The following is a 12,163-nucleotide window of genomic DNA, read 5'->3' as shown; positions in this document are numbered from 1 at the left end:
TCAGTTTACACTTTTTTTCTATGCTCCTCCACAACACTGCTAAGGATGCGTTTTACTGGTTAACAAAAAAAATGTGTTTGAGAAATTATTTCATGGGTTAATTTGTCAACCTGAGGCTGTAAATAACCAACACCATTATGTCTGTACTGACATTGGTTAAAAACATCCCAGACTCAAAAAGGAATGTCAAACTCTTACTCTGTGGAAAGAAACCATTTTCACTTTAATACATGTTTGCCATCTAGTGGTCACTGAGGGACTTGATCAAATGAAACTATGGGAAATGCTTGAAGAACACTCAAACAAGCATAGATATTATATATAGACATTTAATTGTCAATTAAAGTACAGAGAATCAATATCTGAGTAGCTGTGACACAAGCAGTCAGTGTCATGTTATGCTTCCATTGCTTTCAGTTCATAACTTCCTGCCTCTAGTCCATGTCAATGTCACAGAACGCCGGTGGCTCCTCTCTTTTGACCCAGGGCAGAGGGGCGGGGACATATGGGTCGTAAGTCCAGCGAGGATACACTCTCTTATACAGATTCATCAGCACTGTGTCCTGCGAGCGCATCTGACTGTCAAATACACACTTCATGTGGCCGTGAGTACCTGCAAAAGCACAAACAGAAGTGTCATAAAATACTCAAAACATCCCCAACACCCATTTTTTAAGAATGTATTTTTCCCTCTGTCTCCACAATTAAAATTTTGTTAGCCATTTTGTTACAATCATTCCTATGTATATTTTCAGCCAAGTAAAGTATTATTTCTACCAATATTATTTACGAACAAAACTCATTACTTTGTGTAAATATTCAGAACTGAGACTTTAAATCAGGGTTTTGATGAATATAACTAAAGAATCATTAGACTTCAACAATAAAATACGCATTATGAATATTTATTATTAATCTTAAATACACAAAAAATATTTTATTATAGTTATGATTATTAGTGTTGTTTCTATTATCATTATTAAAATTATTAAGTTTAATTAAATGCTTAATATTTTAAATATTTTAAAATACTATTACTAATGATGATAATATTGTTTATTATTGTAAGCTTATTTTTTATTAATAATAATAATAAAATTATCATCATGAAAAAAATATTTTGTGATCTAATTGTTCCAATTTATTTTGAGCCATGTTTGTATTGTCAAGTTTAAAATGCTAGTAAATTCTTTAGTAAATATTAAGTTCATTATCCCTTGGTTTCACAGACAAGGCTTGAGATAATCCCAGACTAAAATGCATCTTTGTGCTGTTTTAACTGAAAGCAACTTCAGTGGCATATCTTAAAATATGTCAGTGTCATTGTTTTTGTCTGCACACCAGTAATGTTTTTTTCCTGAGGCACGTTTTAAAAAAACCTACTTAAATGTCTAATTGAACTAAGGCCTAATCCTGGCTTGATCTAAGCCCTGTCTGTGAAACCAGTTCTAAAAGTTTCTCTCCACAGCTGAGTTTTTTTGTTGTTTTTTTCATACCTAAAGCTTCCTTGATGTGTCCTCTTCGTCCCCATTTTGTACGTAGTTCTACAGGCTTAAACCACAGAATATCATCTGCAAAAAAAAGAAATGCTTTAATGTTGGACTTATTTGATGGCAATTCTGTAAGATCTCAACAGAATGATTCATTTAACACCACACACACATCTGAAGGTAAACAGAGGAAATGACTAACGCCTCCGTTCTCACCTCTGTTGAAGAACATATAACGGACCACAGCAGAGCGCCGGTTGATTTTGAAAGGGTGTCCACTCAGCACGATTCTCTTCAAAACCACACGCCGAGGATCGCAGCTCAAAAGAGTACCTGTGGCCACCAGGTCCTGCATACCTGTGGTAAAAGCAAAACAAAAAAGCTGTACTGGTGAAGGCAGTTCTCTTTTTGAATCAAATGTTGTGTCTGATTCTCCCCACCATTGTCTCTCTGTTTGAAGACCAGGACACCAGCTGTGGGGAAGGTAATGGGGGCATAGACAGACATCACTGTAGGAGCATCAGGACGCAGGAACCGCTCCAACTTGTGTTTATCAGCTGAGGACAAAGAAAAATGAATTTAACCCTGTCAGATTCATCATGTGGACAGACAAAAAGGCTTCGTTTGAAGGGATCGTTGACCCAAATGACCCGTCATTTTTTTCAGATACAAATCAACCATAGTGCTAGACTTGGCAGTCCTGTAAAGCAGGAGTTTTCAAACTGGGAACCGGAGACCCAGAGACTGATAAAGTTCAGAGAAAAGTAAAAAAATGCAAATCAATTAATAAAACCAAATATTTATTTATAAACAAAAAATAAAAAGATATCATTAAATAAATAAATTACATTACTGTTTTTCAAAGATTAGTCTGTGTTCATGAGATTAATGACAGTAACTGTTTTGGTCACACTTTAGATTAGGCTCCAATTATTACTATTAAATAACTATCAACTATTCCTTCTGCCTCAAACTCCTAATTAGTAAGGTAGTTGTTACGTTTAGGTATTGGGTAGGATTAAGGGTTATAGAATATGGTCAAGCAGAATAAGGCATTAATATGTGCTTTATAAGTACTAATAAACAGCCAATATCATAGCAATATGCATGCTAATAAGCAATTAGTTAATGAGAATTGGCCCCTAAACTAAAGTGTTACCACTCTTTTATATTTTATCTTCATAACACTAATAAACACTAAACAGTACACTAATGGTGGGTAGAAAAAAGGATACAGCTATGTAAATATTTTCCAGATAATATATTGTACACATTTTCAACATTTCTGTATTTTTATTTTGTTAGTTAGGAAAGGGGTGCCACGGATCCCTAAACATCCTATTTAGGGGTCCGTGGCATCAAAATGTTTGAAAGCCCCTGCTATAAAAGAAGTCCTCTGAAAAACATGATGCTCTCTATAGGCTGTTATTACCAGAAGTGTGCTGTGAAAAGATGGCTGAAGCTCTGAAGCGCCTGAAACCGCACTGAAACACCAGCTCTTCTTTAGACTTGATGGGTTCTGTGTTGCTCGGGTGCTGCCGCACCAACATTTGCATCACTGACATCTGCAAAGAGATGGCCATTTCAATACTGACTATAATTATTTGTGAAAGCGCATTTAAACTGAGCAGTAGCACTGTATTTCAAAACTGAAACATCAACTAAATTTTACCCTTTGGGAATTTTATGTTCATCACTTAAAATGTTTGAGAAGCTGCAAGTACCTTCTGTTCATGTGGTAGCAGCGACACCATCACTAATGGCTTTCCGGTCAGAAAGCTCTCCATTACTGAGGGAGGAACGTCCACAATATGAAGAGTCACATACCAGCCTACCTGCAGGAATAAGACGGACATTTCCTAACAAATTCCTTGGGTAAACAGTGAAACACCAACGTTTTTGGAAGAAAAAAAAAACAGATATTTGTGAGAACTCTAGCCCACACCCCCTCTCCCATACAAACCATCGCTCCTTCCTCCTCGCTAGCAGCATCTGCTAATATTCGGCGACGCATGCGCTCAAAATTCTGGAATTGGTAGATGCGCGAGTAGTTGGGGGGCAAGTTCTCCAGGGGGTCCCATGGGGAGGAACGGAAACTCTTCAGACCTCTGTACCTCTGGAACCTGAATATGCAGAACAGACCAGTAAGCTGAGTAGAAACCTTGTGTACATTACTGTTCAAAAGTCTGGCGTCAGTAAGATTTTGTCTTTTTCTTTTAAATAGCAATGTAAAGCTATATCTAAAAGACAATTCAAACCAGCCAATTCATATACATCATATATAAATCACACACACATATATATATATACACAATTCAATATATCGGTACCATATATGTTTATTTTAACTGTTTGCAAAATTTATATTACCTTAACACTTACTATAACACTTAACACTGTTAAATGTCATCCCATTGAATACCAATATTTCTATACTATATATTATAATGCTGTGATGCCTAAATTCAATTGTAGCATTCAAAAGGATGGATTTAAGTATTTAGTGTTTTATTTTTACATTTACTGAATTTTAATAATGGCCATTACATAAAAATAATTAATCGCTTTATCGGTAACAGCCAATTTTAATATATGCTTATCCCTAATGCCAATTATGAACAGTCATTGCATGGAAAAGAGTTTTTTTTAGTCATTTTTGTTTCATGGGGCGAAAAAAACCCCACAGAGGTTGGAACAACATGATGGCAAGTAAAATTAGATAAAAATTACAAATTTTAGATGAACTATGCCTTTAAAATCTAACATTGGCAGATACATTGTTGGAACTGTTGTGGTTCTTACCGTGTCTTGGCTGGGACGTCTAGGGGAGTGTCAACTTCATCTGGGAACATCTCATTGGCACGCGCTTCTCTGTACCTCCTCAGCCCCTCTCCCTCCTCAGCCTCGTCAATTTCTTTGTCATACTTCTGATCGCCTCCGGTGTGTCCGGAGGAACTGATCTCCTCTTCTTCTTCTTCTTCTTCTTCCAAATCGTCATCTCCTTCAGATACGCATTCAGATCCAGCGTCCTTGGAGAGGAAGAGAAGCATGTAAAATGTAAAAACATTTCTCCAGACATACATCCACAGAGTCTAGCAAACCCAAACAAAACAGGCCATTTCTTTGAAGTCCACTAAACAGACAGCATAGTTGCTGAGATAGGGGAAAAGACAAGACATACCGCTGGGGTGCATTCACCCCCCTGTGGGGTCAACCTGTAGAACAATCGCAGGTGCAGTAATAAAAATAATCTCCGTAATCATCTGTAGTACCACTTCCCTATTGTTAACATCTCGCATTGAAAAGTCTCCTTTGGTGCGCCCCAAGACATCAAACACATGCTAATTATGATTAAAGAAAATAAATGGACCAGAGCTTCCATACGTGTCAAGCTTCCCCTTGTTCTTTCAAGCCCAGCTGGTATAAATAAATGGCCGCCCCCCCCACAAGTCTCGACAGGAAGTTCTGTCTAAAGAGCAGGAAGACAGAAGGCTTCTCTCGGGACACCCTCTCCAAACACTATTGTTGCGTCGAGATGCCTGGCACTAAGGCCAAGCAGCAGACGTTGAGAAAACAAACAGTGCCTCTCCGCCACACAGCGCATAGTCACGTATGCAGTGTTCCGCCCGCGCCGTGCCCACCCTCCATCTCATCCTTCTGACTTTATTTAGACCTTCAATCATTATCGGGCAGTCAGATGTATTTGGGTTTAACGCGCTTTTGCCAAGGTCTGCTGCCACCTCGCAGGTTGCCATAACAACAGATATACAAAAACAAACCGTGTTTGCTTTCAAGGGTTTGAGGTGCAATTGTATATATATTTATAAAAAAACAAACCTAGAATCAGGAATGTGATAATCTAAGAACATAAAAAAAAAGGAAAATATGCTTACTCCATCACCCCCATTATAACTATAAAATAACAATTAAATTATTTTATTAATAATAATTAAAATTATTTTATTAATTAAATTGTATTTTATTATTATTATATTACTATTACAATAATACTACTGTAAAATAAAAAGTATTTATTTATAATAATAACAATACTTTTATTTTTACCAAACAACGATACAATTTTAACATTCAACTTCTCTTTTGCATAAATTTCGCAGATTTATTTATATTCTCATTACGGGAGGCGGACGTTGCGTTTTCAAATGTACTCTACCCAAACTCACAATGCTTGCAGAGATGGAGCTACATTGACTGTGAACAGAGCCAATACAAGACACTGAAAACATGTATGAAAAAAAGTATATTTGACATGTACATTAGGTTCTCCGTGTGATTTATGCAATTCACCGGTGTCATACATCTCAGGGCAGGGAAAAAAATAGGAAATCTGTAAAATCCCTCATCTATATTCATGCTTGTTCACAGTACCCATGTGATTTATTTTGGTGGACTATCTTTAATAGCTTCCTATTTGTAGGTATTTGGTTATGGCAGAGGAGGCTGTAGTTTGATTTTCCTCTAAAGGAAATGCTTCATCAAAAACTTGTGACAGCTTGTGTCAAAATAATAAAAACTCACCTGAGATTCATTATCACCATCCATTTCATCATCCATCATCCCATCTTCATCATCATCACAGCTGTCAACATCATCATCATCATCCTCTTCCTCCTCGGCATCATCTTTGATCCATATGGCCTGATAGTCAGACGTCCCCTTTGGTACCTTCATCACTCTCCTGTTCTTTATGCCATCTGAACAAAGATAAATGCATATCAATCACTATAACTTATTTATATATTTTATATATATATATATATATATATATATACACACACACACACTTTAACTATAACTTTTAAAACTCTGATCATTAATGAAATGTATCGCCACAAACAAAATATCTCATTCTGTTTTGACAATCAATTAATTTTCTTGAGCTAAATACTTTTAGCTCAAATTAAATTTCTTGAGCTAAAGAGTTTGTATGGGAGTTGCAGCAGTGCATAATGCCTCGTATCATTAACAAGATGAAAAGTTATAAATGCAAGCCATGAATCAATCTAGAAAATCATATAGAACAATGAAACTGCTCACTAATATGAACTTCTCTGTCTTGCCAACACTTGACAGCCGCCACATTACATTGTTGCTCATTTGCATAGTCAGTGGACACACTGGTGTGAACATGGCTCAAGAGCTCATGGTATAACAGTACCTTCTGCCTCCTCCAGCTCTGCTTCTGTGGGCCACGTCTGCTCCCCATCCATGGGATCCACCTCTGCCTCCGCCTGCAGGCTCTCTCTCTTCTCAGGGTCTGCTTTCATCAACACCCGAATATCTCCATCCCCACCATCCTACAGGACATACAGAGACAAAGATATAACAATCTTGTATCTTAATAAACATCACAAATAATACATAAATCAGGTGTGACAACACTACAGCATCAATTAATTAGTCCATCCAAAATGAAAGTGAAAAGATGATGCCACATAATAGCCAATAAGAACACAATTGGGTTTTAAAACAGTTGTAAGGAACAGGATTTGATTTTAGACCAACAAGTGGTCCACTGTGGGATTTTATTCAGTGGTTCTCAACCATGGGGCCATAGACTTAAACTTTAAATTTGAATTCCTTTCAAAAGTGTGATTTCTAGACTTGGGCAAGTAATGTAAATTGATATAATCTTAAAATACCATAGGCATTTTTATAATGAATTATAATTTTTTTATTTAAAATTACTACACGATTAAATTGAAAAGTTGTATTTTTAATATTTAATGTACTTCAGCTAATGAACTAACAATGAAAATGTGTATTTTTATTAACTACAAAGACTAACAAAATACTGTAACAAATGTATTGCTCAGTGTTACTGATAGTCAATGCATTCCAAATGGGACCTTATTGTAAAGTGTAACCATAATTCCTTCAGGGGAACATTATTATTTCATGAATTAAGAGGACCATTAATATTATGGGCATCATTACGTCTTCAAATTATGTGAGGAGGGGGCTTCTAATATTGTTGTGGACAATAGGGGGCCTTGGAGTCAAAAAAGTTGAGAACAACTGCTTTTAATGCTTGTTGCTCCTAGTTAGGATTCGGTGTTGAACTTGGAATTAATTAATTACAAATTGCACTATAAATTCACCATTACAACAAAAAAATGCAGTCTTCAAAAGTGAACAGTAACGTAGCCTCCTAACCGTCATCTCTACGTCTCGTCCTGGCTTCGCTGGGCGAGGGGCTGCTGTCACTATGGGTAGGGGGTCTACAGGAGCATCGATCTGGCTGAGCTGGAAGTCTCCATGACCTGTGATATGCACCAGCCTGTTGACTTGTAGAGGACAGCCTCGAATATATCCTGACACACAGAGGGTTCCTAACCCTGTGGCTGGGCCCCCTGTCCCATTCTGGCTGGAGTTTGGTATATATGTGGCTCTCTGAGCCAGCAGGTATGAGCGGCGTGAGCGGAAACCCAGCCGTCTCTGTTTCTGTGCCGACAGGTGCCTCAGCAATAGTGTGGCATCCTGCTCGCTGTCCGCAGGGAAGAGACGCGATTCTGGGAAACGAGACTCTACCAAACGAGAGAGCGCCCTTCGAGACTCAGTGCGTTTCTTCACCGCTAGATCAGCCACTCCCTGACACACCAGTGCTGCAGGGCAAAGAGGAAGAAGAATTGATCATGATTTGTCAATCGTGACACTCGTATCAAATATTTGTTCAGTATGACTGGTAAACTGTAAAATTGATTGTTCTCACCATGACTTGGTAACCCCTGGGCAAAGAGGCTGGACAGGCAGTAGTCGCCATAGCTGTCCCAACCTTCAGTCGACTCTAACACAAACACTAAACTGTCTGCAATCTTCGCTACATCCAGGAGTGAATGCATATCAGCTGAAGTGAGACAAAAGAAGATTTTTTTAGCCCCTTGTACAGCCCTTTAAGACAAAAAAGGGCTTAAACCACACTTGAAAGAGTTCAAATTGCCTTTGATAACAAAATATCATCAAACCAAATGAGGGCTTTTCCAAAAGATATTTAATAATAAGAAGAAAAGTCTTTGTTCAGTATGACTGGTCAACAAATATAGGTATTTATTTTGAAATTTGCTAAAAGATCACATTTAACAATGTTATTAAATTTTTTGTTATTAAATTACCATTAGATGACAACAACGTTAATCTAAAAATATTAGCATGCTCAATTAGGTATCCAATATCGACTGATACTGTTAAGTGTTAAATGTAAATTAAAAAATAAGTTAAAAAAAACTCCAATATCAGCTTATAACTGATTTAGAGCCAAAATATAGTATAATCTTTATATTGTGCATCCCATAAACACAAACATACTTTTCAGGTCAAACATTTTACAAAAACAGGTTAGTGACTTCATACATACACTAAAAATTCAACGAGCGGATTAAAAGCAACTGAAAAATGAAAATGAAATTTTAATTAGCATAATTTTTGTATTTGGTTCAAATGTCTTGTTATCGGATGCAATTAAAGTCAAACAGTTGAGAGCATGGCTTAAATCGACACTAATGTTCAAAAGTTTGGGGTCAGTAAGATTTTATTCAACTGGGATGCATTACATTATAAATGTTTTTACTATAACATTTGATCAATGTTACAATATATTTCTATTTCAAATTAATACTGTTCTTTTATAGTCGTGAAAGAAATCACAAAAAAAAAAAATGTATCAAAAATATCAAGCAGTACAACTGTTTTCAACATTAATCATGTAAAAAAATCTTTCCTGAGCAGCAAATCAGCATATTAGAATGATTTCTGACAGATCATGTGACTGAGTAATGATGCTGAAAATTCAGCTTTACCATAACAGGAATAAAATTATATTTTAAAATACATTCAAATAGAAAACTGATATTTTAAATATTAAATATTAGTGTTCTTACTGTATGTTTTATCAATTAAATGTGCAAAAACATTTTTTTTATCTTACCAACCCCAAACATTTGAAAGGTAGTGTAAATATTTTTTGTGACCACTGTATACTGTCAGAAGTTAGAAATTAAATTCAATTGTGCTTAATCATTTATTCCTTTGCTAAAAGTGTTACCTGTGTCTGGTGTGTAGAAAGTGAATCTCTGTTTAAAGCGGGGTAGAACGAGACCAAAACTGTTCTTAGCCCCAGTGACTCCTTGATCCTCGTGCACCACGCCATCAAGTCCTTCACCTCTCAATATTTTGGTGACAGCTCCAGGATCCACTCGTGCGTGAAGGGCTATGACTGCCACCAGATGAGGGGGTCCATCCCTGCTGCCCAGCTTCCTTTTCTCTGTCAGCACCTGTCATCATCAACAACCCAAAGGAGTTTAGTCCTTCAACTAATGGCCAATCTGTAAACCAAGTAGAAGTCTAATAATGTCACTTTACCGAGTCTTTTTTGTTGCGACGCAGCTGGTTGGCTTTGTTTCTGCGGTCCATTTTCCTTATCACTCTTCTCTGTTTCTTGGTGAGAGCCATGACAGCAACTCTACCTAATTTGATTGATGTACGGGGTCAAGTTTACTGTCTTACACTAAGCATAAATGTACAAATACACTGCATAATGATTATAAAAAAAGAACAGATCCACACATTATAAGTAAGAATAGTATCAATGAGAACCAGACTATGGTTTGCTGGTCTCTCAGACTGGTTTTAGAGGGCTTTGGTGCTTTTGATGCGTTCAGGCTGAGACCAGCTTAAACCAGCTAAAACTAACAGACATCTTAGGCTGGCTTAAGTTATTATAAACGTAAAAGTTATACGTATACTTTCTTTCTTTCTCTTTCTTTCTTTCTCTCTCTCTCTCTCTCTCTCTCTCTCAATATATATATATATATATATATATATATATATATATATATATATATATATATATATATATATATATATATATATATGTCTGCTAGCTGTATTCACAGTTCACACACAGACATACATTTTTTCATTAGTCTCACTGATTACTGCTCGGACCTTTAAACACGTGTTCAGTCAGACAGGCATTGTCCACGTGACGGTTCGCGCATATATATTTGTGAATAAACCCATCAGACATACCCTTATTCTCCCGCCCGATCTCGCCTTTAGTTCGGTGTTTTCCATGCTTGTGCTGTTTGTTTTTCTGTTTATAAGCTCCAGGTCTGTGAACTGGCTGCTGTTCATCTGCTGCAGCCATTTTCTGTCATGCAGCACATGTAAACTTTATTGACGTCATATCCACGCGCCTGGCTTTCCTTCTGCAGAATCGCATTCGCCACTGAGTAATAAAGTGCCCGAGTGCCACCTACTGTTGTTCAGCGGAACTATTATGCCATGGAGACAAGGACCCATTTCATGAGATTCACTATGGTGACATGTCAATGGACATTTTTACTCCCAAAAATGTATCTTAAAGGATTTTTAGCATTTTTTTTAACTGTTATAGACAATGTGATAATATATATATTTTTTTAAATCACAATTGTTTTGTCTGTTAATGTAGGCTATACTTTACAAATTAAGTACATTTGTGAAACACAATTGTTAGTATGCATCATGGTAGTATTTGTCATACTGAATTTAATTTATGCTTTAATTTGAATTATTGTTGTTGATATTAATTTTTTTTAAATACTTTTCAACAGGATATCTCAAGCTTTTTTGTTTCTTAATAAACAAACATAAATGCACACAGTTATTTACACCATTAAATATATCTGCAAGCTGACTGAGCTTTCACATGCTGGTTCTAATCCAGCATCATATCTTGATCCCATATATATATAAAAAAAAATATATATATATATATATATATATATTTTTTTTTTTAAGACTGTGAGCTGGGTTTAGGTGGGTTCATTCTCTGTTTTTCTCAGGAAATCCTGGAGAGACCAAGCACATATACATTTCTCATTACCATCTATGCTGGACAGAGCTTATATTTTCTTGAGCCATTTAATTTCAACAAGCTTTCTGATACATGTCATTTTTTATGTTATATTGTCATAAAAATGCCATAAAATAAGAAAACAAACAAATGTCTCCTCCATTCATAGTCATAGTCCATTTTAAAAATAGATTATAAAGAGGAAATAATAAATCATTCCCAGCACACAAAAAAAAAAGCTATTTTAGATCTTCCCCAAACATTTGATAAACACCAGAGTTCATTTAGCCATATTAAGTGGGATGTCAACTGGGTCATTTAGTCCCTAGAGAATTTCTTTGTTATTTTGTGTTAAATTATTATAACACACCAGTGTCTCTCTAACTCATCAACATGATGAAGCATGGCTCTTTAAATCCCATTCATAAAACAGGCTCCATACATCTCAAACCCCTCTGTTCGCCTGGATACAGTGACAGCATCCTGCGCTCTCATTGGCTGAGAGAGACGGCTGCTTCAGAACCAACCCAGAGCGCTAGTTCTCTGCTCTGTTTACCAATTGGTTGCTTGCAGGCTTGTTGACATCACTGTAATAATTTTGCCCAGGGATCAACTTTAACCTCTTACTGATCCATAAAAGCAATGATTGCCAATATTGAAGAATACCAAGAAAACCTACAGCTCTGTGCATTTTAGGCTTAAACTGTGGTAACATTTATTGTCATCATAGAGTGTAGTTGGGATTACAACAGAGGCAAGCTGTAATCCTTTACATTTGATTTTTATGAGTTGTTCTCTGCTTGTCCTAGTTATCTTC

The 12,163-nt window shown here is 36.4% G+C and overlaps 1 protein-coding gene across 1 annotated transcript; it reads right to left on the bottom strand.

Moving 5' to 3' along the window:
- Window positions 1-313: 313 nt before the first annotated feature.
- Window positions 314-10,695, bottom strand: tsr1 (TSR1 ribosome maturation factor). Its single transcript, XM_056263490.1, has 15 exons — window positions 10,539-10,695; window positions 9,870-9,973; window positions 9,553-9,781; window positions 8,224-8,358; window positions 7,668-8,116; window positions 6,670-6,808; window positions 6,030-6,205; window positions 4,293-4,519; window positions 3,454-3,613; window positions 3,215-3,325; window positions 2,923-3,055; window positions 1,931-2,047; window positions 1,707-1,847; window positions 1,497-1,571; window positions 314-613 (listed from the first exon to the last, which is right to left on the bottom strand). Exons 1-15 carry the CDS (start codon window positions 10,654-10,656, stop codon window positions 435-437), a joined length of 2,493 nt encoding a protein of 830 aa, XP_056119465.1. The 5' UTR covers window positions 10,657-10,695; the 3' UTR covers window positions 314-434.
- Window positions 10,696-12,163: the final 1,468 nt, after the last annotated feature.

Source organism: Rhinichthys klamathensis, unplaced genomic scaffold (assembly GCF_029890125.1).
Source record: "Rhinichthys klamathensis goyatoka isolate OS25496 unplaced genomic scaffold, OSU_Roscu_1.1 h1tg000206l_1, whole genome shotgun sequence".
In the NCBI taxonomy this organism is placed as follows: Eukaryota; Metazoa; Chordata; class Actinopteri; order Cypriniformes; family Leuciscidae; genus Rhinichthys; species Rhinichthys klamathensis.
This window is presented reverse-complemented; position numbering and strand designations above follow the sequence as displayed.